The 25,028-nt window shown below is 49.7% G+C and overlaps 12 protein-coding genes across 12 annotated transcripts, besides 1 other annotated feature; 8 read left to right on the top strand and 4 right to left on the bottom strand.

Annotated features, from left to right (window-relative positions):
- Positions 1-25,028: part of a sequence feature (contig 1.61 483..865047(-1)) that runs on past both edges of the window.
- ANIA_03645 (uncharacterized protein) lies at positions 140-1,188 on the top strand (the record flags this gene model as incomplete). Its single annotated transcript, XM_050611479.1, has 3 exons — positions 140-188; positions 247-407; positions 457-1,188. The coding sequence occupies 3 exons, from the start codon at positions 140-142 to the stop codon at positions 1,186-1,188; spliced, it is 942 nt and encodes a 313-aa protein (XP_050467506.1).
- Positions 1,681-2,648, bottom strand: ANIA_03646 (RWD domain-containing protein). Its single transcript, XM_656158.2, has 2 exons — positions 2,431-2,648; positions 1,681-2,372 (listed from the first exon to the last, which is right to left on the bottom strand). The coding sequence occupies exons 1-2, from the start codon at positions 2,495-2,497 to the stop codon at positions 1,729-1,731; spliced, it is 711 nt and encodes a 236-aa protein (XP_661250.1). The 5' UTR covers positions 2,498-2,648; the 3' UTR covers positions 1,681-1,728.
- Positions 2,825-4,216, top strand: ANIA_10433 (ACL4 family protein). The gene is made up of 2 exons (XM_050611478.1): positions 2,825-3,357; positions 3,470-4,216. The coding sequence occupies exons 1-2, from the start codon at positions 2,920-2,922 to the stop codon at positions 4,181-4,183; spliced, it is 1,152 nt and encodes a 383-aa protein (XP_050467505.1). The 5' UTR covers positions 2,825-2,919; the 3' UTR covers positions 4,184-4,216.
- On the top strand, positions 4,402-6,153 carry ANIA_10449 (putative histone deacetylase SIR2). The gene is made up of 5 exons (XM_050611477.1): positions 4,402-4,699; positions 4,766-5,079; positions 5,130-5,684; positions 5,740-5,919; positions 5,971-6,153. Exons 1-5 carry the CDS (start codon positions 4,459-4,461, stop codon positions 6,148-6,150), a joined length of 1,470 nt encoding a protein of 489 aa, XP_050467504.1. The 5' UTR covers positions 4,402-4,458; the 3' UTR covers positions 6,151-6,153.
- Positions 6,668-8,419, top strand: ANIA_10450 (tRNA (guanine-N2-)-methyltransferase; the record flags this gene model as incomplete). The annotated part of the gene is made up of 4 exons (XM_050611476.1): positions 6,668-6,781; positions 6,909-7,810; positions 7,863-8,068; positions 8,142-8,419. 4 exons carry the CDS (start codon positions 6,668-6,670, stop codon positions 8,417-8,419), a joined length of 1,500 nt encoding a protein of 499 aa, XP_050467503.1.
- ANIA_11407 (uncharacterized protein) lies at positions 9,091-9,322 on the top strand (the record flags this gene model as incomplete). Its single annotated transcript, XM_050611475.1, has 2 exons — positions 9,091-9,124; positions 9,207-9,322. 2 exons carry the CDS (start codon positions 9,091-9,093, stop codon positions 9,320-9,322), a joined length of 150 nt encoding a protein of 49 aa, XP_050467502.1.
- On the bottom strand, positions 9,517-12,155 carry nimE (B-type cyclin nimE). Its single transcript, XM_656160.2, has 5 exons — positions 11,639-12,155; positions 11,471-11,568; positions 10,148-11,374; positions 9,952-10,090; positions 9,517-9,902 (listed from the first exon to the last, which is right to left on the bottom strand). Exons 2-5 carry the CDS (start codon positions 11,477-11,479, stop codon positions 9,805-9,807), a joined length of 1,473 nt encoding a protein of 490 aa, XP_661252.2. The 5' UTR covers positions 11,480-11,568; positions 11,639-12,155; the 3' UTR covers positions 9,517-9,804.
- On the top strand, positions 12,592-14,205 carry ANIA_03649 (mitochondrial 54S ribosomal protein RML2). Its single transcript, XM_656161.2, has 2 exons — positions 12,592-13,852; positions 13,905-14,205. Exons 1-2 carry the CDS (start codon positions 12,737-12,739, stop codon positions 14,004-14,006), a joined length of 1,218 nt encoding a protein of 405 aa, XP_661253.1. The 5' UTR covers positions 12,592-12,736; the 3' UTR covers positions 14,007-14,205.
- ANIA_03650 (putative C6 transcription factor Prf) lies at positions 14,599-17,987 on the top strand. The gene is made up of 6 exons (XM_656162.2): positions 14,599-15,057; positions 15,114-15,396; positions 15,629-15,965; positions 16,021-16,512; positions 16,618-16,830; positions 16,908-17,987. The coding sequence occupies exons 1-6, from the start codon at positions 14,742-14,744 to the stop codon at positions 17,712-17,714; spliced, it is 2,448 nt and encodes an 815-aa protein (XP_661254.1). The 5' UTR covers positions 14,599-14,741; the 3' UTR covers positions 17,715-17,987.
- ANIA_03651 (WD repeat-containing protein) lies at positions 18,137-19,366 on the bottom strand (the record flags this gene model as incomplete). Its single annotated transcript, XM_656163.1, has 3 exons — positions 18,137-18,805; positions 18,861-19,173; positions 19,254-19,366. 3 exons carry the CDS (start codon positions 19,364-19,366, stop codon positions 18,137-18,139), a joined length of 1,095 nt encoding a protein of 364 aa, XP_661255.1.
- Positions 19,724-21,344, top strand: ANIA_03652 (ribonuclease P protein subunit p40; the record flags this gene model as incomplete). Its single annotated transcript, XM_656164.2, has 6 exons — positions 19,724-20,072; positions 20,193-20,255; positions 20,307-20,408; positions 20,461-20,607; positions 20,652-21,000; positions 21,064-21,344. 6 exons carry the CDS (start codon positions 19,724-19,726, stop codon positions 21,275-21,277), a joined length of 1,224 nt encoding a protein of 407 aa, XP_661256.1. The 3' UTR covers positions 21,278-21,344.
- Positions 21,488-24,740, bottom strand: ANIA_03653 (bifunctional ATP-dependent DNA helicase/ssDNA endodeoxyribonuclease DNA2; the record flags this gene model as incomplete). Its single annotated transcript, XM_656165.1, has 3 exons — positions 21,488-23,994; positions 24,054-24,315; positions 24,363-24,740. The coding sequence occupies 3 exons, from the start codon at positions 24,738-24,740 to the stop codon at positions 21,488-21,490; spliced, it is 3,147 nt and encodes a 1,048-aa protein (XP_661257.1).

The raw sequence follows: 25,028 nt of genomic DNA, 5'->3' as shown, positions 1-25,028 counted from the left end.
ACGTATGGACTGCTACAAAAAATTCTCTTTATATCAACTATGAATAGAAGGGATCTATTAGTATGCTGCACGTGACGTGGTCTATCTTTTATCACCTCCGCCATGACCGGCCGAACTCCGAATCTACAGGGAAAGAAGAATGCACCATCTGGTTGTACCCAAGAAATCATCTGCCCATCGGGTTGCATGTAAGCTCAAAAATCCCCCTTCATCTTAAATAACCCTACTTACAAACGCATTCATTAGGCTTAGCACTCTACAGGGCACTCCTTCTACGATGTAGGGACCTACAGCGACGTCGGCCAGAACTCGTTTCTCCACAGGCGCACGTTCGAGAACGATTTCGCAAATATAAAAACCTCCAAAGCCCCTCTCAGACGGCAAACGCGCTTAAGGCTGGATACGAAGTATGCAGTCATTTGTCCCCTTGCATTGACCGCTGGCTAAAATTGTCAGGCACTTGACCTTATCGACTCGGCTGCACTAGGAAATGAAGATGACACCGGTCTTGTGTGGCGAATACTTGCCAAAGCCCAATCAACTAAGGAACAGAAGAGAGAACTTCAGAACGTGTTATCTCACATTCGTCCCGTCAAGCAGCCGAACAAAAAGCAAATAAGGGCGGAGGAAAACCGGCGATTCCAGGAGGCGACAGCTCAACGGCATCCAGATGCAACTTCTATACTAGAGCGCCCTCGACCTATTGTGAGCGGCAAGCGTCGTGTGCCAGTCCTAGTTAATGCCAGCGGTATTCCATTCCTGCGCATTAAGAAACCGCAGCCACAATCCCTCAGCCGCATGATACGGAGAAAACTCGCAGAACGACAGAAATTGGTAGAGCGTCGCGAAAGGCTGGAGCCAGAAATACTCTTCGGCGAAGATGAAGATCAATGGGACGAGTTGACTAACGGGAGGGGGGAAGGCGAAGAAAGGTGGTCTAGCGCACCTCGCGCCGCTTTTGACGAAGTCTATCGTCGCATAGGCGAGGACAACCGACGGAAGCAAGCGCTTGCGCGCTCCATGTGGGAAATTGTCCTTGCAGAGCGCAAGTTAGCCGAAGAGGAGCAGAAATCTGAAGAGGAGAAACATGCTAAAGAGGGGAACCATGACGATGAGAAGAAAAAAAAGAGAATGGTGCTGAGCAGGAAAAATATTCTGAAGAAACTAAACATATCGGCGGAGACCTGAGATTGTCTCTTCGCACAATACCACGCTTATATCTACTTCAACTGAAGGCCCATTCTCATGCCTGCCATGGACTGATATCCTGAGCTATTTTGCGGCAATTCACAATCAAGTTTGGATAGCTTGTGGTCTTCAATGCATGCCGCAGCCGCTGGGTTATGCCGGGTCAACAAACACGACATGCTTCTTGTACAGCATCATTGACTATGCACAGTGCATGTTCCGGCGTGCAGGCCGCTGCTGGAACTACCGAACGTGCTAGGTCGTCCGCCAGCCTGAAAGCAAACGATCACTGCCGTCTGGCAGAATTTACCAATCGAGAAATTCCCATGGGTTATTAAGGTTTGTGAATAAAATCTGCCTAGATCATGAACCGTCGTTCGGGAGGTTTTCCTATGTAACCTCAAGCATGTTCCCCCCCTTATCATGAAGTTTACTTCCATGTACAATTGAGCTTGCATCTAGCCTGAAGTCGCGTTTCATGGAGCATAAATCTTCCACATCGCATAGGCTTCACATAGAGTTTATTCCAGGAGAGATATCCTACGCCGTTATTTTCATCTTATCTACAGCAGCCGGCATAGTTTCCTCATACTCCTCATCAAAGTCTGCTTTCCCAGCCAACCCCCTCTCCCAAAGCTGCTTTCCCGTAAGTTTCTTCTCCTCTTTGACAGGGCCCTTTTTATTTGCCTTTTTCTCCTCCGCCTCCTTCTCCTCCCTCTTCTTCCTCACCTCCTCTTCCATCTCCTTCTTAAATTTATCTAGCCATTCCAAGAATGTTTCCCTGTTCACGGCAGTCCCCTGGAACTTCCTATTCTCCTCCTCCTCCGCCTTCGCAGCCTCCATTTCCTGCACCGCATGCACAGCGTTCACACGTTCCACCATGAGTAACTCGGCACTTTCCTTAAGCGCACTGACAAGCGTGAATACCATCGCCATTCCCATGTTCTCTTCGATAGTCGGCTGAAGAGCTTCGAGTAGTCGGTCGCGATCCTCGCTAATATCTAGACGGGGGTGTTTGGGGGCATTGGTTGGGGCTGTGAGGTCTAGTTCTGGCGCAACATCAGGGTACTCTTCAGGATAGGTGACTTGGAGGATAAGGATAGGAGGTTCGGCTTCTTGGCTTTGTTCGTCGTTGTCTGGAGCGTCGAGCGTGATTGATATCCGGTATGAAGTGTCGGACACATCTGCATTGGGTCAGCAGCCGTCAACCTTCTAGCTGATCAGTCATCTATGATGTTGTACCTGTAATTTCTTCCGGGAATATGGAATCGAGCACCTCGCGCTCTTCGATCTGGTCCTCGCGGCCCATCCTGGCTTCAGTATTGAGGAGGGGTATCCTGCAAATTGTTCAGAGAGAAATTAACTACTTCCGTAGTATGTACAGAGAAGGTATTTTCAGGGAGAGAAAAAAGAAAGAAAGAAAGAAAGAAGGCCACGGCGAGGATATAGCCTATAAAGACAATTATTTAGGTTGCTTAATGTAGATCTCGAGCTGGAAGTCGCCCGGCTCAATTCTGGTGACTGAACCAGATCACCGCCGGACCCTCCTGCAAACCGAACAAACAGATAAGAAAAGCGACCAAAATTGTTCCACCCAAGTCGGGGAATACACTTGATTCTTTTATGTGAGCGATCTGCGAGAAATACTTGAATATATAATTATCCTTGAGGAAAGGTCAACATCTACTGGGACATCATACATAGTACGTTCTTTATTACGACAGCCATACCATGGGGAAGCCCAGACCTCACAAGAAGAAAGCTTCCAAAACCCGCGAAAAGTCCGTCTTGAGCGCCGGCGGCTCGATCTCAAAACGGAAGATGAACGAAGATCCTAGGAAGCTTCTCGAGCAAGCGACAATACTTCTCCAGACCGGACAAGCCGATGCTGCGCTTTCGATAGCCCAGCAGGCGCTCGAGATTGCGACCTCCAATTCCCCCGCGCAGCTTTCAAGTTTGAATACGATTGCGGAGATCTACGTTGAGTTAGGCGAGATTGACCTCGCAAGGAAACATTTTCTACAGGCGGTCGAGCTTGATCCAACTGGTTCTATCCCTGAGTCTGAGGGAGGCGGCGCTGAAAAGTTCCTTTGGCTGGCTCAATTGAGTGAGCTTGGTGGGAAGGACAGTGTTCAATGGTTTGAGAAAGGGGTGGGGGCTCTGAGGGGCGTTATTCAACAACTCGAAGCGAATAACGGCCCTACACAAGCATTGGAGTTGGAAGAGAAGAAAAGGAAGATGGCAAATGCCCTTTGTGGTGTTGCAGAGATCTATATGACAGATCTTTCGTAGGTCGCCCCTGTTTTTTATTGCTTTCTCCCGAGCCTCTTATCAAGCTGACATTTTCAGATGGGAGGAAGACGCGGAATCTCGCTGTGAGAACCTGATCACGGAAGCCCTCCTAGTTCAGCCCAGCTCTCCCGAAGTCCTCCAGACGCTGGCGTCTATTCGAATCTCGCAATTAAGAGAGGATGATGCGCGGGCAGCACTTTCAAGGAGTCTTGAGCTGTGGAAAGATTTGCCCCCAGAAGATCCGCATGTCCCTGACTTCCCAACAAGAATCAGTCTTTCTCGTCTCCTAATGGAGGTCTCCATGTTGCTGGAGGCGCTAGAAGTACTCGAGCGCTTGATTTTAGAAGACGACCAGAGTGTGGAGGCATGGTATCTAGGAGGCTGGTGTCTCCAGCTTTTGGCCGAAATAGGCGAAGCTCCAAGAGACCCGGAAGCCGAGTCAAATGAGACGCCGGAGTCTAAGAGGCATGCATCGCTTGTGGCCAGTAGAGAGTGGCTTAAACAGAGTTTGATGCTGTATGATCTTGTTCAGTACGAGGATGAAAGGTTGAAAGAACACGCTCTCGAGCTAGTGGAGGCTATGAACAAGGAGCTGGGGGAAGAGATGGAAGACGACAGCAATGTCGAAGATGGTGAGGGTGAAGGTGAAGAGGAGTGGGAGGGGATTGAGTCCGACAGTGATCATGAGATGGCCGACTCGTAATTGTTAATAGAACGAATGTCCATAATGATACCAATAGAAAAGTTGTCTTGTTCACCACTCCACTTCCTACAATGCTTGATAATGAGATCCTGCTATCAGCTGGAGATAAGACGTGATCCATATCGGAATATGCCGGATCAATATTTCTCCGATCACGTTTCCCGTACAATGGTGCAGAGCCAATCGTCCTGTAATGGCGTGGCGAAAAACTCAATGTGAGTGATTCAGTCGGCATATCTAGAGGCTGCTGAAGGTTGCTCAATCCCATCACCAGGATGGACCTTGCTTCAGCGCCCCGTGGGGAGAGCCCGCCGTTGAAGGCTCCGCTGGTGGAGATAGAAGCCGCGGAGGTGGAAAGAAGCCTCCCGCAAGAGAACGCCGCTCCGGAGGAAAAGGGTTCAAACTCGCAGTCCGAGTACGAGTCTGACAGCGATGCGCTGGATGATGAGTGGGAGACTCAGTCCCTTTACGAGGATGCCATCCAGATGATTCGCGATGACCAACTTCGCGACGGAAGTAAGTAGCCAGACATATGCCCTAGCCGAAGCCCAAATCACTGGCTGACCACGTACCTTGAATTAGCAATACCCGGAGCTTGTACCCTAGAGGAGGCTATTGAGTTTCGGAAGAGGCTGCATGAAGTTGGCAAAGCGCAATTTGTGGAGGAGACGATTGCTCGCGACACGGTGACCGCGAAGAAGCTTTGTACTGCCTTTGGGATTCTTCCTCCATCTTTTCTCGAAGGTGCACCGGACGAGGCTTATCATCCGTTACTTGCGATCGCCATCTCTCGGGAGTTCGCGAGACGTCAAAAATTGCCACAATACAACTCGGTTGATGATGCCGTAAAACTTCTCAAGGAGTCAAAGAATATTATTGTCCTGACGGGTGCAGGTGTAAGTGCGGCGCTTAACTTCTGAAGTATCCTATGTACTGATGGCAGCAGATTTCAACGAGTCTTGGAATTCCGGACTTTAGATCCAAGGACACTGGCCTTTACTCAAAGCTGGAAAATCTTGGCTTAAATGATCCTCAAGAAGTCTTTGATATTCGCATCTTCCGCGAGGACCCGGGTATTTTTTATTCGATTGCGAAGGATATCCTTCCGACTGAGAAGAAGTTTTCACCAACTCATGGGTTTATCCGGTTGCTTCAGGATAAAGGAAAACTGCTTACCAACTACACCCAAAATATCGACAATATCGAGGCCAACGCAGGCGTGTTCCCTGAAAACATTGTACAGTGCCACGGCTCTTTTGCCACAGCCACTTGTGTCAAATGTCAGTATAAGGTTGCTGGGGACGAAATTTACGATGATATAAAAAAAGGTTTGATTCCTGAATGCGCACAGTGTCGCAAGCGCATTGCCGAAGATTCGCAGAAACCACAAGGACAGAAGCGGAAGCGCAACAGCACTAGTGCTCACAAGGATAGAAGCAAAAGTGGAGAAGACAGCTCTGATGGGGAGGACTACGAGATACCAACGCCAGGGGTAATGAAGGTTAGTAGACGAAACCGGTTTTACTTCTGGTCCGGTCACTAAATCACTCGCTCAGCCGGACATCACTTTCTTTGGAGAAGATCTCCCCGACGAGTTTGGGCGCCGTCTCCTGCACCATGACCGAGACAAGGTGGACTTGGTCATTGTCATTGGGACGTCTCTGAAAGTTGCACCGGTGGCGGAGGTTCCAGGCGTGCTGCCACCTCACATACCTCAAATATACATATCCCGTACCGTACGTCTCAGACTACAGTGCTATGGATTGTGCTGCTAACTTCCCACACAGCCTGTAGCACATACGAACTTTGATATCGATTTGTTAGGCGACTGCGATGTAGTGGTGTCCGAGCTCTGCCGTAGGGCCGGATGGGAATTGAAGCATGAGATGATATCCCCAGACGAAAAGGTCGATGTCACTCCAGTTTTCGGATACGGATCACGACATGTATTCAAGGTTAGCGGATAGCATAGCGGTGGAGTTTCTGGTCAGACGGTTCTTGCGCTTGGTCTGTCTTTACTGAGGATGGCGTCATGTTATGATATTTTTGAAGGCTGGAAGAGTGCTTGGCTATGATAATCCTTTTCATTTTATTTTGATTTTCTAATGATGTCGAGAGATTCCCATGTAAGTATGCCGAAAGGATATAGGGCATTTACGTGTATGTTATAGAACGATTGTGGTTGCGCGAACATACCAATTTCTCCGACATTGAACTTGCTTCTCTCAACTTAAATTCTTTCTGATTCACTCGAATATTGGTAGGCGTGTGTCTCGATGTTGGTAATTCTAAGCCCGTCTCCCTGGTGTACGTCCCAGTTTTATTCTTTGGGGAGAAAAAAATCTCATTCCAACCTCCATCTCACCTAGCGCCACATCCTTGCCCAACAGATCACAGTACAAGTCATACCACGATTCTTGCTGGTTTTCTCTCACAGGATATTATTCCAGCTACCAGCTCAGGACTCTAAGCGCTGCACCAAGGATGGAGTACCTTATCCGCTTCGCTCAAACCCATGAAACCTTCCGACAACCGGAACTTCAGGCACTGGCCAACTTACACAATATTGAACTTGAAATCCTTCATTATGACCAGATAGTAAGTGTTTGTCTTCTCGATTTTTCCGAGGTCACAAAAGCGCTTTTCTTAGCTGAGTGCGGGGCTATACTGAAATACCCCTCTCTTAACACTGGGAAGGATAAAATCATGAACTAATACTTTCCAGTCTCCGTACTGCATCGTCCGGCTTGCAAATGAAGAAACTGCGCGTATTCTCATTTCTCGCAGCATTCTAGCAAGGGACATCTTCGAGCTCTGGGGCCACGGTACTACCTATGAGGCCCTGCATGCCGACGTCCGCAGGCGGACGCAGCACCTCTGGAAGCAATACAAGCAAGCATCCTTCAAATTTAACGTGGAAAGCTTCGCCGGCAAGCGTAGCTCGGCCCAAAAGACAGAGATCATCCAGTCGTTCTCGTATTTGGGCTTTGAGGGTCCCATCTCAATGAAAAATGCTGAGGAAGACTTTTGGGTCATGGAGCAGTACTACGATCGCACGCATAACCCTACCGCTGCTACTGGTATGTCGCAGCATCCACTGCCGTCCAAGCTGGATTCGGCTCCTGTGAACATTTACCTGGCGCGCAAGCTTGCGGAGAGTAGTCGTGAGGTAGTGAATAAGTATGATTTAAAGAAGCGACGCTATATCAGTACCACATCTATGGATGCGGAGCTGAGCCTGATTACTGCCAATATGGCTAATGCGGCGCCGGGAAAATTATTCTATGATCCCTTCGTCGGTACGGGCAGTTTCTGTGTTGCAGCGGCGCATTTCGGAGCAATCACGTTAGGCTCTGATATTGATGGACGGAGCTTCCGTGGGAAGGAGATGCATAAGTGGAAGATGACGGGAGTACAGTTGAACTTCCAGCAGTACGGTATCAGCAGCAAATTTGGCGATTGTTTCACTTCAGACTTGACCAATACGCCGTTATTGGGCAAGCAGTTTCTAGATGGGATTGTCTGCGATCCACCTTATGGTGTTCGTGAGGGTCTACGGGTACTTGGATCGAGGGATACTAGCCGTCGTAAGGAGGAGCTCATTATCGACGGGGTTCCTGCGCATCGGTATGTCCTCTTCTAAGGTCTAGCCCACGCCTTGCCTGCTAATCTTTCCCAGTCGACCCGGCTACATCCCGCCGAAGAAACCCTACGGCTTCGAAGCCATGATGAACGATATCCTCATTTTTGCAGCACGTACTCTCGTCACCGGTGGGCGTTTATGCATGTGGATGCCAACATCCGGCGAGGAAGAAGCAGAACTCTCTGTCCCGATGCAGGAAAATCTCGAAGTTCTTAGCATTTCCGTGCAGCCGTTCAACAACTGTAAGTATCTTGATGCTCTGAACAATCCATCACTTTAATGAGCACAGTTTAATGCTTTCGATTTCTTCGTTAGGGTCACGACGTCTTATCACATACCGGAGACTCCCTGAGGGCGTATTGTCCGACGTATCATCGGGGCGGCGGAAGGATGATGCCGCTGGTGTGTCGGCCGATGATCTGAATGCTTTCAGGAGAATTGTATGTCCACTGTTTCCCACTCTTACTTCTCCATTAGGGGCACGTCCTAACCTTTCGAAAGTACTTCATGAAAAATCCCAAAAGCTCAAGTCCGGCTTCCCAATGACATGCACTATATACATAGCTTACTCAATAAACACCCAATATCTGTAACACCTGTATCCCGAGATGAGGCCATTGTCGAACATGACATCTGTGGAGGAAAAGGTAGCAGCAAGTTTCGCTCATCTTCTAGGCTCACAACCTTCCCTTCCCTTCCCGTTCAAACCCTTCATTTTCAGTAAACTCCTCCTCAAGATCCAACCCCTCTACTGATCTAACCCTTTCGACCTCCCTTGCAATCTCCATCCTCAGATCAGCAATAAGTTTTTCCGCCTCCTCATCGTCCAGGTCTTCTCTCTTCCCCCGGCCAAACATCACAAAACTCATTTTGGCCGCTGTGCCCGCCGCGCCTAACGGCGGTCTAGGCACGATGTGGAAGTGTACGTGCGGAACGACCTGAGCGGCCCCGACACCTTTTACATATCATCACTTTAGCATCAGATGCTCGTACGGATATATAGGAAAAGAGAAGAATACCGTTATTTTGGACAACGTTCCAGTTCCAGCTTGGATCTGTGGTAGTACCATCTGTGTTCTGGCTTTCACTCTCACCAAACACGGTCCTCATCACGGCGCGAGACAGGATAGGAAGCCATGTTCCGAGCTAAGCCTATATTAATGGTTTTATTCACCATAGAGTTGTAAAATATCATTCAACAAGGACTTATCCGGTACCATACCTCCCGACTGACACCAACCCCCACTTCAGTTAGCTTCTCATAATGGCGGCGCGGGACAACGAGAATGTGACCGCGCGTGAGGGGCATTATGTCCAAGAATGCAAGAACATGTTTTGTAGAAAGTACGATGAAGGCGTGGCCATCTTCGCCTGGGGTAGGTGTAGCTGCTGAGAGCGTGGAGTCCGTTGGTTGGCGATGTGCGGATGGGCGCACAGGCGGGTGGGCAGCGGCTATGCTACAAAAGGGACATGCTGGAGACATCCTCTGCAACTGATATTGATGGAATAGTGGGTGATAAAAGAAGAATCAACAGTCTAAAAAATGGTGGTAGGTAGGAGGTACACAGTAGACTGAGAACCTCGGCTGCTGTCGGGCCCCGCTTAAATATATAAAGAATCTTCTAAACATCAACGCCGCCATACCAGCTCAAAGTTAACATGGCCACTGCACTCCGGCCCGGTAGAATATGATAACATGTAGTATTGCTGAACGTCAGAAAAGTTCATTAAGCAAAGGCAAAGTATCCCGGAGACACCAAGAAGTTATAGAGAAGTGAATAGAAACAAGCCATTAAAACAAAAAGCGCCAGACACCCCCCCGAGGAACCGAAGAATGCCAATGTCCGCAATTGAACCAGGATGCAGTCGTAAACATATGCAAGAGTTGCCTAACCCATCACAAACAAAATGCCAACATAAATCAACCAACTCCTAGCCTCAGATAACGAATACGCAGACTGTCGAAGACCACTTTTCTCTATTCGTTGTCTTTGATGGAGTTGTACGGCTCTGTGAGCGCGCTGTCAATGTACAGATGGTGGTATTTTTTGGCCCACTGCCGTGTCATGATAGAGGCTGCTCAGACGTTAACGCACGAACAGGATATTCAGGATAAAAACCTTACCCTTAAGGAACTTCTTGCTTGCATATTTCTTAAAAAATGCTTCGTGGCAGACGGGACGGTGGAGGTAGTCAACCATCAACCGGAAAACTTCATCAATCTCTTCCTCGGTGTAGCCAGCGTAATGGGCAAGAGTGGCATCCTATGCATCAGTTAGTGTATGAAATCCCATGGATGATTAATACTTAGCGGAGCATACCCAAGGACCACGGTCTAAAATCAGACGAGCTAAGTACATGGCTGCTGCACCGATTTGGCTCTGAGGGTAGCCCAAAAACCTGTGATCAAGCAGGCTAATCTCCATCAAGTACTTTCCAAGAGTACGTGTTTGAATGTCGTAGTTGTCTGCTTTGGAAATACGGCGCAGGAAGTTCATAGGATTGGGATAGCTCATGTTGTATTCAAGCGTGGCCAGAATGTGACGTTCGGCATCCAGGATCTCCTTATCAGAGAAGGTTTCGTCGGCGACGTGGCTGAAATTGGCGACATGGGGGGAGAGAACTTCTTCATATTTGGAAGCAATAAACATGGCAGCAACACCAACCAACTGGAGACGGTCCAAGGCGACCACTTCGGCAGAGAGGAAACGGTCAATAATGTTGACGGCAAGGAAAAGCGTTTCAGGAAGAAGACGGAAGCGAGTGTGAACTTCGATGAGCCAGTCAACCAGGATGCCGCGCATCTTCCACTCAAGGTCTGGCTGGTGATCGATGTAATCAGGGTTTGGCAACGTCTCCATCTCCAGCTCGCGAAGGTAATCGAAGATCTCCACCACGTATTCAGCAGCCATCAAGGGGTCGTCCAGGTCCTCAGTGTCTAGGTCGGCAACGAAATCTTGAGGCTTTTCAAGCTCTTCTGTTTGTGCCCCTGCCTTAACATCCCCCTTAACCGAGACAGCCTCAGCCTGCTTTTCCACGACCTTTTCAATGTCGACCTTCTTGCGGGGAGGCTCTTCTTGTTGGATGGTCTTTTCCTGTAGAGACTTTTGGCTGGATGTGCGCTTCATCGCGCTTCCCATACCAGACCCACTTCCAGGGCGCTTTGCCTCTGTGGCAGGTTTCTTTACATTGTTGTCCTTTGCTCCGACGGCGGTACGGGATAGATTGCTGCGGCTGAGCTTTTGAACGCCCCCCGACTGCATGGTAGCTTTTGATGTAAGGCCGGTCTTGGATGTGGCCTTCTTCGCGTCCTTGGTCTCGCCATTGTCCGCCTTTCCGACATTGCTAACATCACCAAGCGCAGCACGTTTTCTTTGTGTGCCGTTGGCGCCAGTGGCGGCTTTCTTTGTCTGAAGGGGTTTCTTGAGGGCTCCATTGGCAGCAGGGGCGTCTGTTGTCAGGGCGGCGGCTTTGGCGCGAGTAAGACGCGTTGAGGGACCATTCTCGTCGTTTTCATTCATGGTGCCTCGCGTGCGGAGGTTTCGAGCCTAAGCAGAAATCAATGTGTTAGCCACAGGAAGTCGCGTCGCCAGGGTGAAGCAGTTGTGACTCATTGTAACGCGTCAAATCCAGAGGAACCTTACCGGAGGCATAGCGAAGAGAGCGCGAGGAGCAGGAAAAGCCCTCGACAGATTATAGCAAGATTTAAGATAATGTCTTGGTTCAGTAACTGTGCACGTCGCTGGACTTCAGTCAGCATTCCCTACGGTGGACCCAGACACCCAGGCAACAACAGCATTGGGTGCACGTACCAGACGCAAGTATGTCGACCTCAAGAAATCGGTCGAGATAATGCAAGAGCAATGAGATGAACCGAGAAGAATGTGGGACAAGTTTTCGGATCTTGGTGTATATGTGGTTTGTTGATGTCAATCGGGTTCGACACGTATATTCAGGGACGCGCAGCACGCTCAAGAGAAGCAAAAAGGCTTGTGAAATAGGGTATAGAGGAGTCTGCAAGAGTAATTATGAACAGTGACGCGAGAAAATACAGCAGGCGTCAATGAAGTGTGAGGTAGAGGCAGCTCTTAGGTATGTTGATGAGGTGGATGCTGGAGGAAAAGACGGGTAGGCCACTTGAAAGGGCAAAGAGGTTGTTTGGCCCTCTTTTAGCGTGCTAGGCTGGGAAAGACGCTGCCCCACCCACAGGCCACGGCACAACCTGAACCTTCTTGGTCGCGAGCGATTACGTCGTGATAACAGGAGTATGTACTTGCTCGGTCAGTGGTCCCTATGTACAGTGGGAGTAAAATTTTTAGGACTCTTGGGGATAGGCGAAAGAAGAAGTTCGAGATGGTGGAGAGGAAAATGGAAAAGGGGAGAAGTGAATTAGAAGAGCCTCCTGCTGTCGCGAAATACGGTATCCTAAGGGTATATTTAACCATTTGATACGGGACCACGGTCAGGAAGCGAAACGCCAGCGGGAGCGGAGGTTGTCCTGGCGATGAGGTCGGAACAACGCGATCTCGCGATTGAGGCGCGTCTCCTGAACGGGACATTGCACCAACAAACAGCGGTTACCCGGGCAATTAACTGGACTTCATAATGGGTTTGGGGGCAAACGAGCCATGGTCACATGTCACCTCTGCTTCAGCCACAGAACAGGCGGTACATTTCACGTGACTTAACGCACCGCCGCACCCGCAAATCATCCGGAGACATTTTTGCTCGTCCGGAGTGGAAGTGCTATTGGGAATTGCAACTCGTCAGGCACGGTTCCTTGACGGCACTTTGCGGGACTGGGAGTAGTATGGTTCAGCAATAATCAGCGCGCTTGATTCAGACAATTTCGCACCTGGGACATTTGACTCGTACCCAGGAATCCGTCCCACAGGAGCCTAACGTTCAATATGCTTCAGCATCGGGTTGCCTTTAGGGGCATTCGACTCCCGTTTCGATGCGTGTCTTCTCTTCTCCCCCGTTCATACTCCACGGGTATTGAGCAGCACACAGAGTCTATTTCTGTTGAGTCTTCGAGCTCGAGCATTGATCCCAGCCTTTCATTCGCTCCTCCTCCTGTTCGCCAGGACTCGACCATCAACATCCGAAAATATACGCCGCGTACTCCCGGTGTTCGACATTTGCGAAGGCCCATCAATGACCATTTGTGGAAAGGTCGCCCGGTACACAAGTTGACGTTTCCCAAGCGAGGCCACAGCAAAGGAGGCCGAAATAACAGCGGTAGGGTCACCGTCCGGCACCATGGTGGTGGTCATAAGCGCCGAATTCGGATGGTCGATTTTAAACGAGATGCCCCCGGTCCGCACATTGTTGAGCGCATTGAGCATGACCCCGGACGGAGTGCTCATATTGCGCTTCTTCGCAGTAAAGAAACTGGGAAGCTGAGCTATATCCTGGCTGCAGACGGTATGAGGGCAGGAGATGTTGTGCAAAGTTACATGGCTGGGATTCCCGACGACCTTTGGCAGAGCATGGGAGGAACTGTTGATCCTGGTGTGATGGCTGCCAGAACTGCCTGGAGAGGAAACTGCTTGCCTTTACACATGGTTCCGGTGGGGTCGCTCATATTCAACGTCGGGTTGCGTCCTGGCGGAGGTGGACAGCTGTGCCGTAGCGCCGGTACGTTCGCGACGGTTATCTCCAAGGGTGTCAATCAGGTGGCTGCAGCCGATCAAGAGAGCAAAGAAAGCCAAGCGGCTGGCGAAGAGAAGAAACCCATGACCCAGCGCGAGAAGCAAGCCCGTGAGCGCACTCTCCAGCATATCACCATTCGCCTTTCAAGTGGGGAGGTGCGCCTTATTCACAAAGATTGCTGTGCCACCATTGGTGTCGCTAGCAACCCAAACAAGAAGTATGCCCAACTAGGAAAGGCTGGAAGATCACGCTGGCTTAACATTCGACCAACGGTGCGCGGTCTTGCCATGAACGCTCAAGATCACCCTCACGGTGGTGGACGAGGAAAATCGAAGGGTAACGTTGATCCAAAGAGTCCTTGGGGTCTGCCGGTACGTAACTCGTCCTTTGTATGTTCCTGCAAGTTGCTAATGGGTTATACAGGCCAAATCTGGCTACAAAACTCGCCCCAAGTGGAAGATCAACAAAGCTGTTGTTGTTCCAAGAGTCCGGAACCAAGGCAAGCGTCGCAGAGGATATCATTAGACGTGCTTCTGCTCATCAAGATTGGGAATCATGGGACGTTTGCTCTTTCAGCTCTGTAACTATTGTATTATACGAATGTTTACCTATCAAGCGGGATATGCTCTTGTCTACCTTGGATCTCTCGCGATTCTATTGGGACCGAAATCGCTCCGGTTGTTTTTGCAACGGCGTTGAATTGTACATTACAGGCAACGATAGAAATACAAAGGCCTGCATATGACGTTTCCTTTGAAGGCATCAGCTTGACAATGATGCCGTAATAAACGGGCTCATATCAAATCTAGTGGCTTGCATTGTTGGGCAATACGATCTCGCCCTGGTAACCGTCCATAGAAGGCTACGCAATGCACGTGCATCTACTCTTGAAAAGTGCTCAAGGCTATAAAATTAGTGAATACCTTAGAGTCGCTGGCTTATGACTCAAAGATTGCGAGTTGTGACTTACGAGACGCAGACGTGGCGCTCGTATCCCGCTCACAATCGGACCCGACCCAAGCCCCAGCTGTCGTGGCGCAGTGCTGCCTATCGAAGATTCCTTCGAGGCTGCGACATTATATCTTCTAATAGCTATCTATTTTCTCCGAGCCGTTGACTTCACTAAATCTCCCTGATGCGGGGTCTCCAGGCCTCTTCACACTTTTTCTGTGACCGAGGTCGAGCGCCTCTTGACTCCGATTCCGCATATTTGATTGAACTTTCCGAATCGAGACCGCAGCCCCACGACATCGACACGCCATGGCTAGCTATCGAGACGGTCAAACCCAGCAACAACTGAACTTTGAATTCCCCGCTGCGCATAACGACCAAAATCCCACGAACCAACCCCCCTCTCACGCGGCAGCTGCGAGCATCAATAACGGCGATAACAGCTACGTCCCGCGCCCGAAACGCATAGCATGTGCCGTTTGTCGGCGGAGGAAGCTTAGATGCGATGGGAGGAAGCCCAGCTGCGGCACTTGCTCGCGTCTAGGCCATGAATGCACATACGATGAGGCGCGGAAGAAGAGTGGTCCGAAGCGGGGATATGTGAAGCAGTTGGAAGCCAGGTTAGGTGCGTTAAAGTCTACTGGTCCTGTAATCGGTGCTAACGCTCTTCTTGAACTCAAGCGCAGGTTGAGACGTTGTTGAAGACCCAAGAGCCGGATAACGTCACTGTACCACAACCTAAAGAGCATGCATTCCCTGTTGGCCTGTCGAAGGAGCCTGCCGGCACCGAGATGCATGTCATGGGCAGCATGAACAATTCGTTATCTCCACCAGAAGGCCCAACGGCAGCGGGGCAGATGCCCTTTACACCGGAAAGGATGGATGCAGCGAACACATTTGCATGGGATATGATCAGTTTGGGTCTGGAGGAGCCTTTCCCGGCCCGGGAGGTCATCGATGAGCTGTATGTATGCTCTCGTTTCCCGAGCGCAAACCTCTCACACTCTCGTCAGGAACGCGATTTATTTCGACAAAATACACCCGTTTTTGCCAATCATACACCGTCCTCGGTACATGGCAGCCATGGATTTTGCTCCAAACTCGCGGCCTCCAGCATGCTTACAATATATCATTTGGGCACACGCATCAGCTGTCTGCGAAAAGTACTCTAATCTACATGCACTCTTCTACCAAAGGGCTCGGAAATACGCCGAATTGGATCAGATGAAGGGTCTTGGTGAGGGAATCCTCACTTTGACGCATTGTCAAGCATGGCTTCTTATCGGCAGCTATGAATACAAAATGATGTATTTCCCTAGGGCATGGCTAAGTGCTGGGTCAGCCGCTAGACTAGCCGTCATGCTCGGACTGCACCGCCTGGATGGCGAAGGCCTTGAGGTAAAGCAATGCTTACCATTGCCGAGAGACTGGACGGAGAAGGAAGAAAGACGAAGGGTTTTCTGGATGGCATTCAACGTTGATAGATATGCAAGTATCGGGACTGGATGGCCTACTTGTATTGATGAGCGAGATGTCAGTTACCTCCGCACAACTAAGCGATACCAAAGGAACTGACAAAGAACCATAGATCATGACAAATCTTCCCGCCAGCGAGGAAGCATTCACCAACGGCAAACCAGAAAAAACTCCCCGTCTCAGCGATGTGCTGTTAGGCAGCGACCTGGAGGAACTATCAGCATTCGCAAGCGTTGCCTTCGTCTCGTGCCTACTTGGTCGGAACTTAACCCATCTACATCGCCCCGAGCCTCAAGATAATGACAACGATCTCAATGGCGTTTTCTGGCAGCGTCACAGGTCTCATGATAATATCTTACTTCACTTTGCACTCTCGATGCCGAGTCACTTGCGACTTCCTGCCGGTATTGCAGATCCGAATGTCTTGTTCTGTAATCTAGCGGTCCACACATCCACGATTTGTCTCCACCAAGCTGCTATCTTCAAAGCTGAGAAAAACGGCATGCCAAACCAGATAATCTTAGAAAGTAAGCGGAGGTGTATCGTCGCTGCGGATCAAATTTCTAGCATCATGAAAATGGTTAGCTCGATGGATATGACCAAGGTAAGATAACAGGGCGGCCTGGTTACCACAGCGCAAGCTAACAAGCACTAGATGAACCCTTTTGTATCATTCTGCGTTTATGTCGCGGCTCGCGTCTTTGTACAGTATCTTAAGTTCCGCCCTGATGACACGGCAGCCCGTTCCTCCTTGCAGTTCGTCTTTGTTGTCCTCGAGGCCCTTAAGAATCACAATCCTCTTACCGAATCATTCCTCGTTCAATTAGAAGTCGACATTGAAGGAACACCATTCCAAGATATCCGACTACCAAATGGTCGGAGTAAGAGCAAAAATTTCTTCTCAGCGCATACACATGGAGAGGTAAGCACATGCTACCAGCTCGCCACTTCGCAACGAAGACATTGATCACTGATGTTATTCATCACTTCCACGGACAGAATGCTCTATACTCCGAAGCGCTCAATAATTCACCTAATGCCGACAAAGTAGGCGATTGTACCACATGGGACCCTGCTATCCACGCCGCTACAGACGCTGATAGCAACCCTAACCGGGCTAATCTTCCCGTCTGTCTTCCGACTCGCCAACGGCGCCAGCCTCCACGACAGCAACCTTCCCACTCTACCTCCATTGCTGCTTCTGCAGTACCGCCATTGTCCGTTATGAATAATCTACCAGGATTCAGCAAAGCCCAAGATATTCTCCACGATTCCGCAGCCCCCGCCACTACAGGTAGTATCCTTTTCGATCTCGATCCCCAGCCCCGCTTCCACGACGTAACGAACTCAAACTCGGCTCCTGAGAGCTCCGCCTCATCGACCATGAACTCTTCTTCCACGCCTTCGTTCATGCGGACAGACCACTCTTCATCACCGAAACAAGCTCAGTCCCGGTCTTCTTCTGGCGCACTGGAAACATCAATCCAAGATTCAGCAGTGACAACATCGTCAAGGTTGGAGAGTACGAACGTGAATGCGTTCATTGAGTATTCGAATCCCAGGAATGACACCAATTCTAACACTAATCCCCTACTATCCATGGGCTCCATGAATACACCCCGTGGCACGCACCGACCGCAACAGAATACAGATATGCCGGCTCCTTGGGAATTCCAAATTAATATCAACGGAGATCTCAACGATCTGAACTCTGGGGGGATCGATCTTATGAACACTGATATGGATGGGTTCAACAATGCCCAATGGGCACATATCCTGGGCTCTGAGGAGTGGAATCCTAACTAATACCATCCAATGTTCCTTGACGGCATCAACCTCCGCACATATTCACCAAATAATAATGATATACTAACGACTTGTGGGATTCGAATTCGGTGGCCTGGGCTAAAGATTGTTGGAGTTTTGGTTAGGTGTTTGGTATTGGTTGCTTCTGAGACGTGGGTAGTCGGCAATCCTATTTTGTGGATACATCCTTGTGAAAATACATTGGAATCTCATCTCTAGAGTGTATATCACTGACCATAGCTAGCGAGCTATAAGAAATAACCTCGACTCACACATCCAAGCATCGGACTCCTGTAGTGCATATCTATATATTGAGATATCAAAGGCAAACAGACATTCACTAGACCTATCTACCCGCCATGAACATAACAGAAACCGCAAAAAGATGCAATAAAAAGGTAGATATCGCCGTAAAATTCAACTTATAACCCCCCACCTCCGGCGGCCCCTACGATCCTCAACCCCCCGGGCGTCCCATAATCCGCCGTAACCGCATAAGCCAACCAGTACCTTGATGGATGCCACGCAACCGCCGAAACACCCGTGTTCGAACTACCTCCAGTATTAACAGTATGCACACTCTCTCCGGTTTCCGCGTGAAAAATCTCAATCCCGTTTCCACCACACTCCTTCTCATCGCACGCGCCGCAGATGAACCTCCCGTCAAAGGAAAAGCTCACCCCACGCACGGCACCGCCGTTATTACTCGAAACTGTGCGCCGGCAGATCCACTCCGTTGTGTCCCAAAGAGAGATCAGGGCGTCGCTACCGCCGACGGCAAGGTAGCGACCTGTTGGGGCGAGGGCGATGGACAGGCAGGCAGACGTGTGGGCGTGTAGAGTATGCAGTGTTTCGAAGGAGGGGTAAGATATTATTTTGACGGTGCCCTCGCCAGTTGTGGCGAAGAGGTGGCGGGTCGGGTTGGGAAGGTCGGCGGGTGGGATGTGGTGTGAGAAGGTAGTTGCGTTGGTTTGGACAGGTTGTGGATGTGGGTCAAGGGTTTTGTAGAAGGCGGGCTCGGCGGAGGTTACCTGGCCGGTTACGGTTGGAGATGAGGGAGATTCGACGGTTATTGGAATGAGGGTGTCGTCCTAGCTCGCGTAAGTAGGTGTATGGTTGCGCGCGCGTGAGTTGATTATATCCTACCTTTCGTCCAGCGATGAGGACCTTCCCGTCGGCGGACCACGACAAAGTAAACGCATCACTCCCGACCTCTAAACGGCTCACGCATGTTTTCGAACGTACATCCCATATTCGCACCGTGCCATCACTAGAACAGCTAGCAAGCTCAGAGTCTCGGGCCGGGTTGAAGAGGACCTTTTCGACCCCTGCGGTGTGACCGCGCAGCTCCGTAGAATATCGCGCCTGTGAGCGCTCAGGATTCCAGATTCGAAGGGTGCGGTCTTGAGATCCAGTGGCGACTAGCTGACCAGTCGGGTTCCATGCAATTGTGCGAATCCTGTGGCATTCCTATACGTATGAGCTTTTTGCTTTCAAGGATTCGACGATGCAGTCAATGTGCTCGTTCGGGAGACGTACGTATGTGTCCCAGGTCCCTTTGCAGCAGGATCATGATAGCTTTGTGTCCGTAGTGAGCCAAAGGCAAAACTGAAGCGTTCTTTAGGCAATAAATTTCGCCGCGGAGGAGCCATGTTTGTATATCTGCGGAGTAGCTAGCGGAGCCTGGATGCCCCGAGGGGCTAGAAGTTTGAATTGCTTGCTCGTAACGGCAGTAATCAGCTGCGAGTGAACAGAGTCAACAGCGATATCAACAAATGAGCGAAATGGCGAGGATAGACAGGCTTGAAGGAATGGTCCAGTAACTTGAGCTCCAGCAAATCATCATCGCAAAGTTCAGCTTGTCGGAATTTCGCCCGTGACGTTGCGGCCTGTGAGTGCTGCCTGAGGCGCGATTTATTTTCACTCTCTGGGTCCCGTTGTTGAAGCTGCTCTCGCGCTTTCAATTGAAAAGCAAGTATATTGTTTAGCACCCCGTGAACCTACTTATAATGTTTGGATTAGAAGAGGATGACGCCTCTAGGCGTGAGAAATGTTACACCACTATATCCCAACTGCCTCAGTTCATCGACCCCAAGCAACCGCCTATCAAGAAACCCCCATTCTCTGCAATCCTAAGCAACCATTTCGTGCACACGGTACCTCCTCTATATCCTTCCCCTAGAGTCATTAGAGGCCCGCTGACTAAGTGCCAGGTCGAAGTCACCATGCCAAAGGAGGTCTACTTGTCCATTGAGAGCTCATTAGACTCCAACCTGCAGAAGCTGAGATATGCTCGCCTTTCTATGACGCTTTCTTCTCTGATCGAGGGAGACTTCTTCAACACCAACATTAAGTCAGGTAGAGTACCTAACTATGGCCCAGCACCTCTCCCACCTGGTCGATAGCCAGGGGCTTGGGAGGAATGACTTCGTATTTGCGTCCATATATCCAGACAAACGTTACTGATGCCTTATACAGGGAATATCCTTATGATATCGGAAGGCCGGTCGGGGCTGGACAACGTCTTCACCCTCAGAGAAGGTAGCAAGATGAAGCGCTGTCCGACGCTCAGTTTTAGCTGATTCGTCTTAGGAGTTCTGAAACTGGAACTGGGCAAAGAAGACTATGAGAAAACTGGGTTGACAGGCAAGCCCGTCCGCACTGGCGGCAAGAAACATGGAAAAGAGAGGTTTGGTATGCAATCCATACAGCCTTATTCTGTTGGCTTGACTAATGACATTTTCAGTTATCGAGCTCAATCTACGGCTGCCATCAATGCTGCACGGCAAGAAGGGCTTCCAAAGAGTAGAATGGGCTTTCAAGAACGTCCTCAACCAACCTACGACGTGGCTATTCTTCGATCTAGGCACAGAATCAACCGGTGTAGCAGAAGGTACAGAACATAACCCCCAGGGGCTTGCAGACATGAACTAACAGGCGGACCAGGCGACCCAACTCTAAAGGGCAACAATCCCGAACTAATCCCCTGTGAACCAGTCTTGACCACCTACGATAACGTCGTCACTCCCTCATTCTCAGAACTGAATGCCATGACACAGTCGGAGCCAGATCTAAGAGACATCTGCGGCGAGGTCTCCGAATGGCTGGCCATGGTATCTATACGCTCGCGACGTGTATCCGCAACTGACAGTATAGACCCGTATCTCTGCCGATATGTTGCGCCTGAGATAAGTGGTAAAGCGGCCATAGCCACTGATCTCATTAGCCTGAAATGGGGCGGGCTTATACCCCCGCACTGGATCACGCAGTTGTTTATTACGCTTTTGTATGTTCTACTCTACTCTGTCTACAATGGAACCACTTAGAACGCGTTTGTTGACTTAATCAGCCGGAAAAGTGCGCCTCGATTTTGCAAGACGCCTGCTTGGTTTGCCCTTTCTGCAAACACCCTTGGAAGGGACGCGATTGAGAGCAAAGATGGGTATACAATCATGGCATTGCCAGCGAGCGGCGGGAATACTGTTGAGAAAGACGAAGACGCAGAGGCGAAGAACACACGGCATTTCATCTGTTGGGAATATGTTGGTGCATCGATACTATAGAAAAGAACATTCATCTTTTGAGTGTAAACTTTGATGCGCCGCTATCCAATAAACCGTTAATACCGCTCGTCCGTCCAATGTAAGCTCTTATCAACAAACCATGAACCCAACCAAGCCAAAGGATATACCAGATACAACCCTATAATCAGATGCCAAAGGGACACTAATCAACTAAGCAATGCAAAAAGAGACAAAAGAAACAGAGTAACATCAACCCACAAGGTCATTAACCACGTCCTGCAACACCAGTCGATTCCCGAGGATCTTTTGGCCATTGAGGAGCTTCATACCCTTCTTCGCAGGTTCTCTGGGTTCCGTCGGAAACAGTCTCTGTTGAACAGGACTTAACGGGTTGCGGGCGGTCTTCTTCATCACCGACGGGCTCTTCCTGGGACTACCTCTCTTAATCAGACTAGGCGTGGATTGGTCATACGTCGAAAGAGGAACTTCGTCAAAGATATGATTCTCCACAGCGTTTTTCGGGAGACTATATACCCAGCCCTGATTCTCAACTAGATCCACGTATTTGCTGAGGAGCTCATTACCGTTGCGCAGGGTATTCTTGCTTCCCAGGACGAGCAGCTTCGTGCGGGCTCTTGTGAAAGCGACATTCACACGGCGCCAGTCACTTAGTAAATCGCCGACGTAATTTTCCTGGTTGCTTCGGACGCAACTTAGGATGATAACTTCCTTGTCGCGTCCTTGAAACTTATCTGCCGTGTGCATTTCCAGGGCGGGGAGGTGATGACGGAGGTTCTGTTTCAGGAGGGAGAGTTGGCTGCGGTAGAATGTGATGACGCCAATGCTGCGGGCTGGAATGCCGCATGAGATGAATGCCTCTACGAGCTGTGTGCAGAGGGTTGCTTCAATCGGGTTAACGATTCGCGAGCCGTTGGCGACCTCACCTGCGGGTGTTCCAAGAGTGTCCGTGTCGACGAGGTAAGTTTTGGCTAAGGGATCGACTAGATCGCGTAGCCAGCAGCGGCTTTGACTTGTCCCCAAGCACAGCTGGCGGCTATTGCAGGTCTGAGAGAAATCGCTGAGGTGGTGCTGCTTGAGACCGCCTATGTTCGGGATCTCTACGGAGCGCGCAGCGACCTCGGCGGTGCCGCATTTAAGACGACCGGAGTAGATCAGCGTGTTGGAAAGAAGCATGATGTCTTCGCACATTCGATATTGGTGTTCGAGATTGACTACCGAGGAAGGATGGGCATCGGAAAGCAGTTTGAAGAGACTAACATCAAGACCGCCTGCTTGTGCCTCCTTGTTTTGCACTAATGGGGGAAGTTGATAATGGTCACCAACGAGGATAAATGTCTTCGCCATTCGGATAGGGCCCAGACAAACAGGCAGTGTAATCTGGGACGCCTCATCAACAATGCAGTAATCAAAAACACGCTGAGTGAATATGTTGTGACCAACACCAAGGCATGTAGTTGCAACTACCTGTGAGTCCTCATATGTGGCTTTGAGTTCGGCAATGGTCTTTTTGGGGGTAGCGGTGAGTTCAGCGAACTGATGGACTTCAGGATGTACTTTAGCAACTGTTCCGATGCGAAGTATGCGCATGTTGTCGTCTCGGACTTTCAATAGAATGTTGTCGACTGCGGTGTGCGTGTACGAGGTCAAGAGAACACTTTTCCCCTGAGCAACAAGGGCCCGAAGAATATGAGCAATGGTCGTGGTTTTTCCTGTTCCCGGCATTCCCAGCACCAGTGCATAATCTTGCGCACTCATAACCTTCTTGATCGCTTGTTTCTGATCGATGTTTAGGCCGGCCATGCCTAATCCGGACAGCTCAGGAACGTTCGGCTTAAACGCAGGAGGCTTTCCTTCAACAATCAGTTTCCTCAACTGCCCAGCCTGGAACAGATCTTTCTCCATCATCGCAATTAGGTTGCTTCGTACTATAGCCATTCCATTGCTGAACTCGTCTTTGTCCAGCCGATAAAGGGTCTCTTCCGCAGACTCAGATGGAGGGGTGTCACCCTCTATCTCCATAATACCCCTGAAAGATTGGTTCAGAATAGAGTCAAATCCACTTGCCTTTGTTCTGGAGTTGTGAAGTCTTCGATCAACCGCGACAGTAACACGCTTAGGGCTTATTTGCACAACATATCCATTGGCCAGAGCAAAATGGCCCTTCTCGTCTGAAATTACAATAGGCTCTCCGACGGTGATCTGGGATTCAGCGAATGAAAATGTGGGCGACTGTTGTTTCTTAACAAAGGTATAGCGGTACCGATTGATCTTAGTCCCATCTTTGTCCTCGCAGGCTGTTCCAGGCTCAATAACGATGTTACCGAAACAACGTCCAAGCGCTTCTCGCTCATGGCTGAGCAAAGTCCATAGTTCTCTCTTAAATCTCATCATGCTCGTTTCTTCCTTGGTGAGAAGGTCGTCCCATTTCCGGAAAAAGTCACGATGTGAGGGATTCAGGTGCTCCATTGCTTTATCGAACTCTTCACCAAGGCCGCTGGTTTCGCCATTTCCGTCATCAGCAAGTTTGTGGTAGATAAAGCAGGCTGTCTTAGAGTAACATCGATTGCACATCGACGGCTTCCTAAGCATTGGCGGTAAATATGTTCTCTCCCGCACATATCCCGCAACCCGATTACGCTCCTGTATCATGTGCAAAAGCTCGTGCCGTATGCCCCGGATTCGCATGATTTTTGACGTCTCGAGGTAATATAGAAGCCCAAATGTTACTTCCACATCTAGAGGAAGCACCGTTAGCTAGCTGCCGTTGAACAAGTAAAGCCCAGTTTATGCTTACCGTAACGATCAGAGAGTAGCAAGGTATAGAGTGCGGTTTGGGCCCGATGGGCCTGATTCGTCTCCTTATTGCCGGTCTTAAGCTCAAGGGGTACGACTAGGTTTTTGTCACCTTCCCCTTCATTGCACGCAACTTGAACTGTTGCATCAATGTTGCCTTTGAGGCCATACATTGGTGACCAGACGTGCTCCTCCACTTCCAGAAGCTTGTTGATACTTAACTTCAATTTCGAACTGTTCCTATCCTCGACGAACGATTGTGGCTATATTCAGTTAGTAAAAGCTAGTATACTCGGTCGATCGTACCTACACCTGGTTTCCGACGAAGAAAGAGCTCTGCCCAACGCTGTATTCCTGGTATTCTACTCATCACATGGTCCACGGCCTCGTTGATGCTCATGTGGATCAGATATAGCTCTTCAACATGTCTCACTGCAATATCTTCAATCAATGTCCTCAAAAACGCTGTATCCCATCGATTCCACTTCATGGCTTCCTGGAACAACTCATGGAAGATGTTACCGAATACTTGTGGCTTCCCAAGGTCCGACGTTCGCTTTGTGCGTTCTTGAAGCACGGCCCTGCGTTGACAGCTGATCGAGTCCGCTATAACCGTTGCGGATATAAGGTGGTCAGGGTGGATTATAATCATATTCTGAGCATCGCTCACGATGCAGTGGCCGTTCATATCGAATTCACCGATCAAGTGTATATAATGATCCTTATCGCATGGACTGTCGTACCAAGATTCTCGTAGTACAACGACCTTTTTATGCTTCGTAACTTCGTCTTGCACTGACAAAACCTTTATGGTGTTAATCCGGGACAAGGGCCATCGGGATAGGAAGTGTCAAACCTTCTCTGCCTGTACGCGTCCTCTCTGTGTAAAATAGGTAGATTCGGCAATATCAACGATCAAGTAACGTTTGATAGTTTTGCGGCTTCTATAGGTCTATTTATATGGTACTTAGCGATA

The sequence above is a fragment of the Aspergillus nidulans genome, chromosome II, assembly GCF_000011425.1.
Source record: "Aspergillus nidulans FGSC A4 chromosome II".
Classification (NCBI taxonomy): Eukaryota; Fungi; Ascomycota; class Eurotiomycetes; order Eurotiales; family Aspergillaceae; genus Aspergillus; species Aspergillus nidulans.
Note: the sequence above shows the minus strand (reverse complement) of the source record. Positions and strands in the feature narration are given on the sequence as shown.

Coding starts and splice junctions, on each gene's coding strand:
- ANIA_03650 (XM_656162.2), top strand. CDS start 14,742: ATGGCTAGCTATCGAGACGGTCAAACCCAGCAACAACTGAACTTTGAA. Junction 15,058..15,113: donor GCAGTTGGAAGCCAGGTTAG/GTGCGTTAAAGT, acceptor CTTGAACTCAAG/CGCAGGTTGAGACGTTGTTG. Junction 15,966..16,020: donor CTTGTATTGATGAGCGAGAT/GTCAGTTACCTC, acceptor AAAGAACCATAG/ATCATGACAAATCTTCCCGC.
- nimE (XM_656160.2), bottom strand. Junction 10,091..10,147: donor TTTTAGACCGTGGTCCTTGG/GTATGCTCCGCT, acceptor ACTGATGCATAG/GATGCCACTCTTGCCCATTA. Junction 9,903..9,951: donor AAGCAAGAAGTTCCTTAAGG/GTAAGGTTTTTA, acceptor ACGTCTGAGCAG/CCTCTATCATGACACGGCAG.
- ANIA_03646 (XM_656158.2), bottom strand. CDS start 2,497: ATGGGCCGCGAGGACCAGATCGAAGAGCGCGAGGTGCTCGATTCCATA. Junction 2,373..2,430: donor ATTCCCGGAAGAAATTACAG/GTACAACATCAT, acceptor GACCCAATGCAG/ATGTGTCCGACACTTCATAC.
- ANIA_10433 (XM_050611478.1), top strand. CDS start 2,920: ATGGGGAAGCCCAGACCTCACAAGAAGAAAGCTTCCAAAACCCGCGAA. Junction 3,358..3,469: donor GGGTGGGGGCTCTGAGGGGC/GTTATTCAACAA, acceptor TCTATATGACAG/ATCTTTCGTAGGTCGCCCCT.
- ANIA_10449 (XM_050611477.1), top strand. CDS start 4,459: ATGGACCTTGCTTCAGCGCCCCGTGGGGAGAGCCCGCCGTTGAAGGCT. Junction 5,080..5,129: donor TTGTCCTGACGGGTGCAGGT/GTAAGTGCGGCG, acceptor TGATGGCAGCAG/ATTTCAACGAGTCTTGGAAT. Junction 5,920..5,970: donor AAATATACATATCCCGTACC/GTACGTCTCAGA, acceptor CTTCCCACACAG/CCTGTAGCACATACGAACTT.
- ANIA_03649 (XM_656161.2), top strand. CDS start 12,737: ATGCTTCAGCATCGGGTTGCCTTTAGGGGCATTCGACTCCCGTTTCGA. Junction 13,853..13,904: donor AGAGTCCTTGGGGTCTGCCG/GTACGTAACTCG, acceptor TGGGTTATACAG/GCCAAATCTGGCTACAAAAC.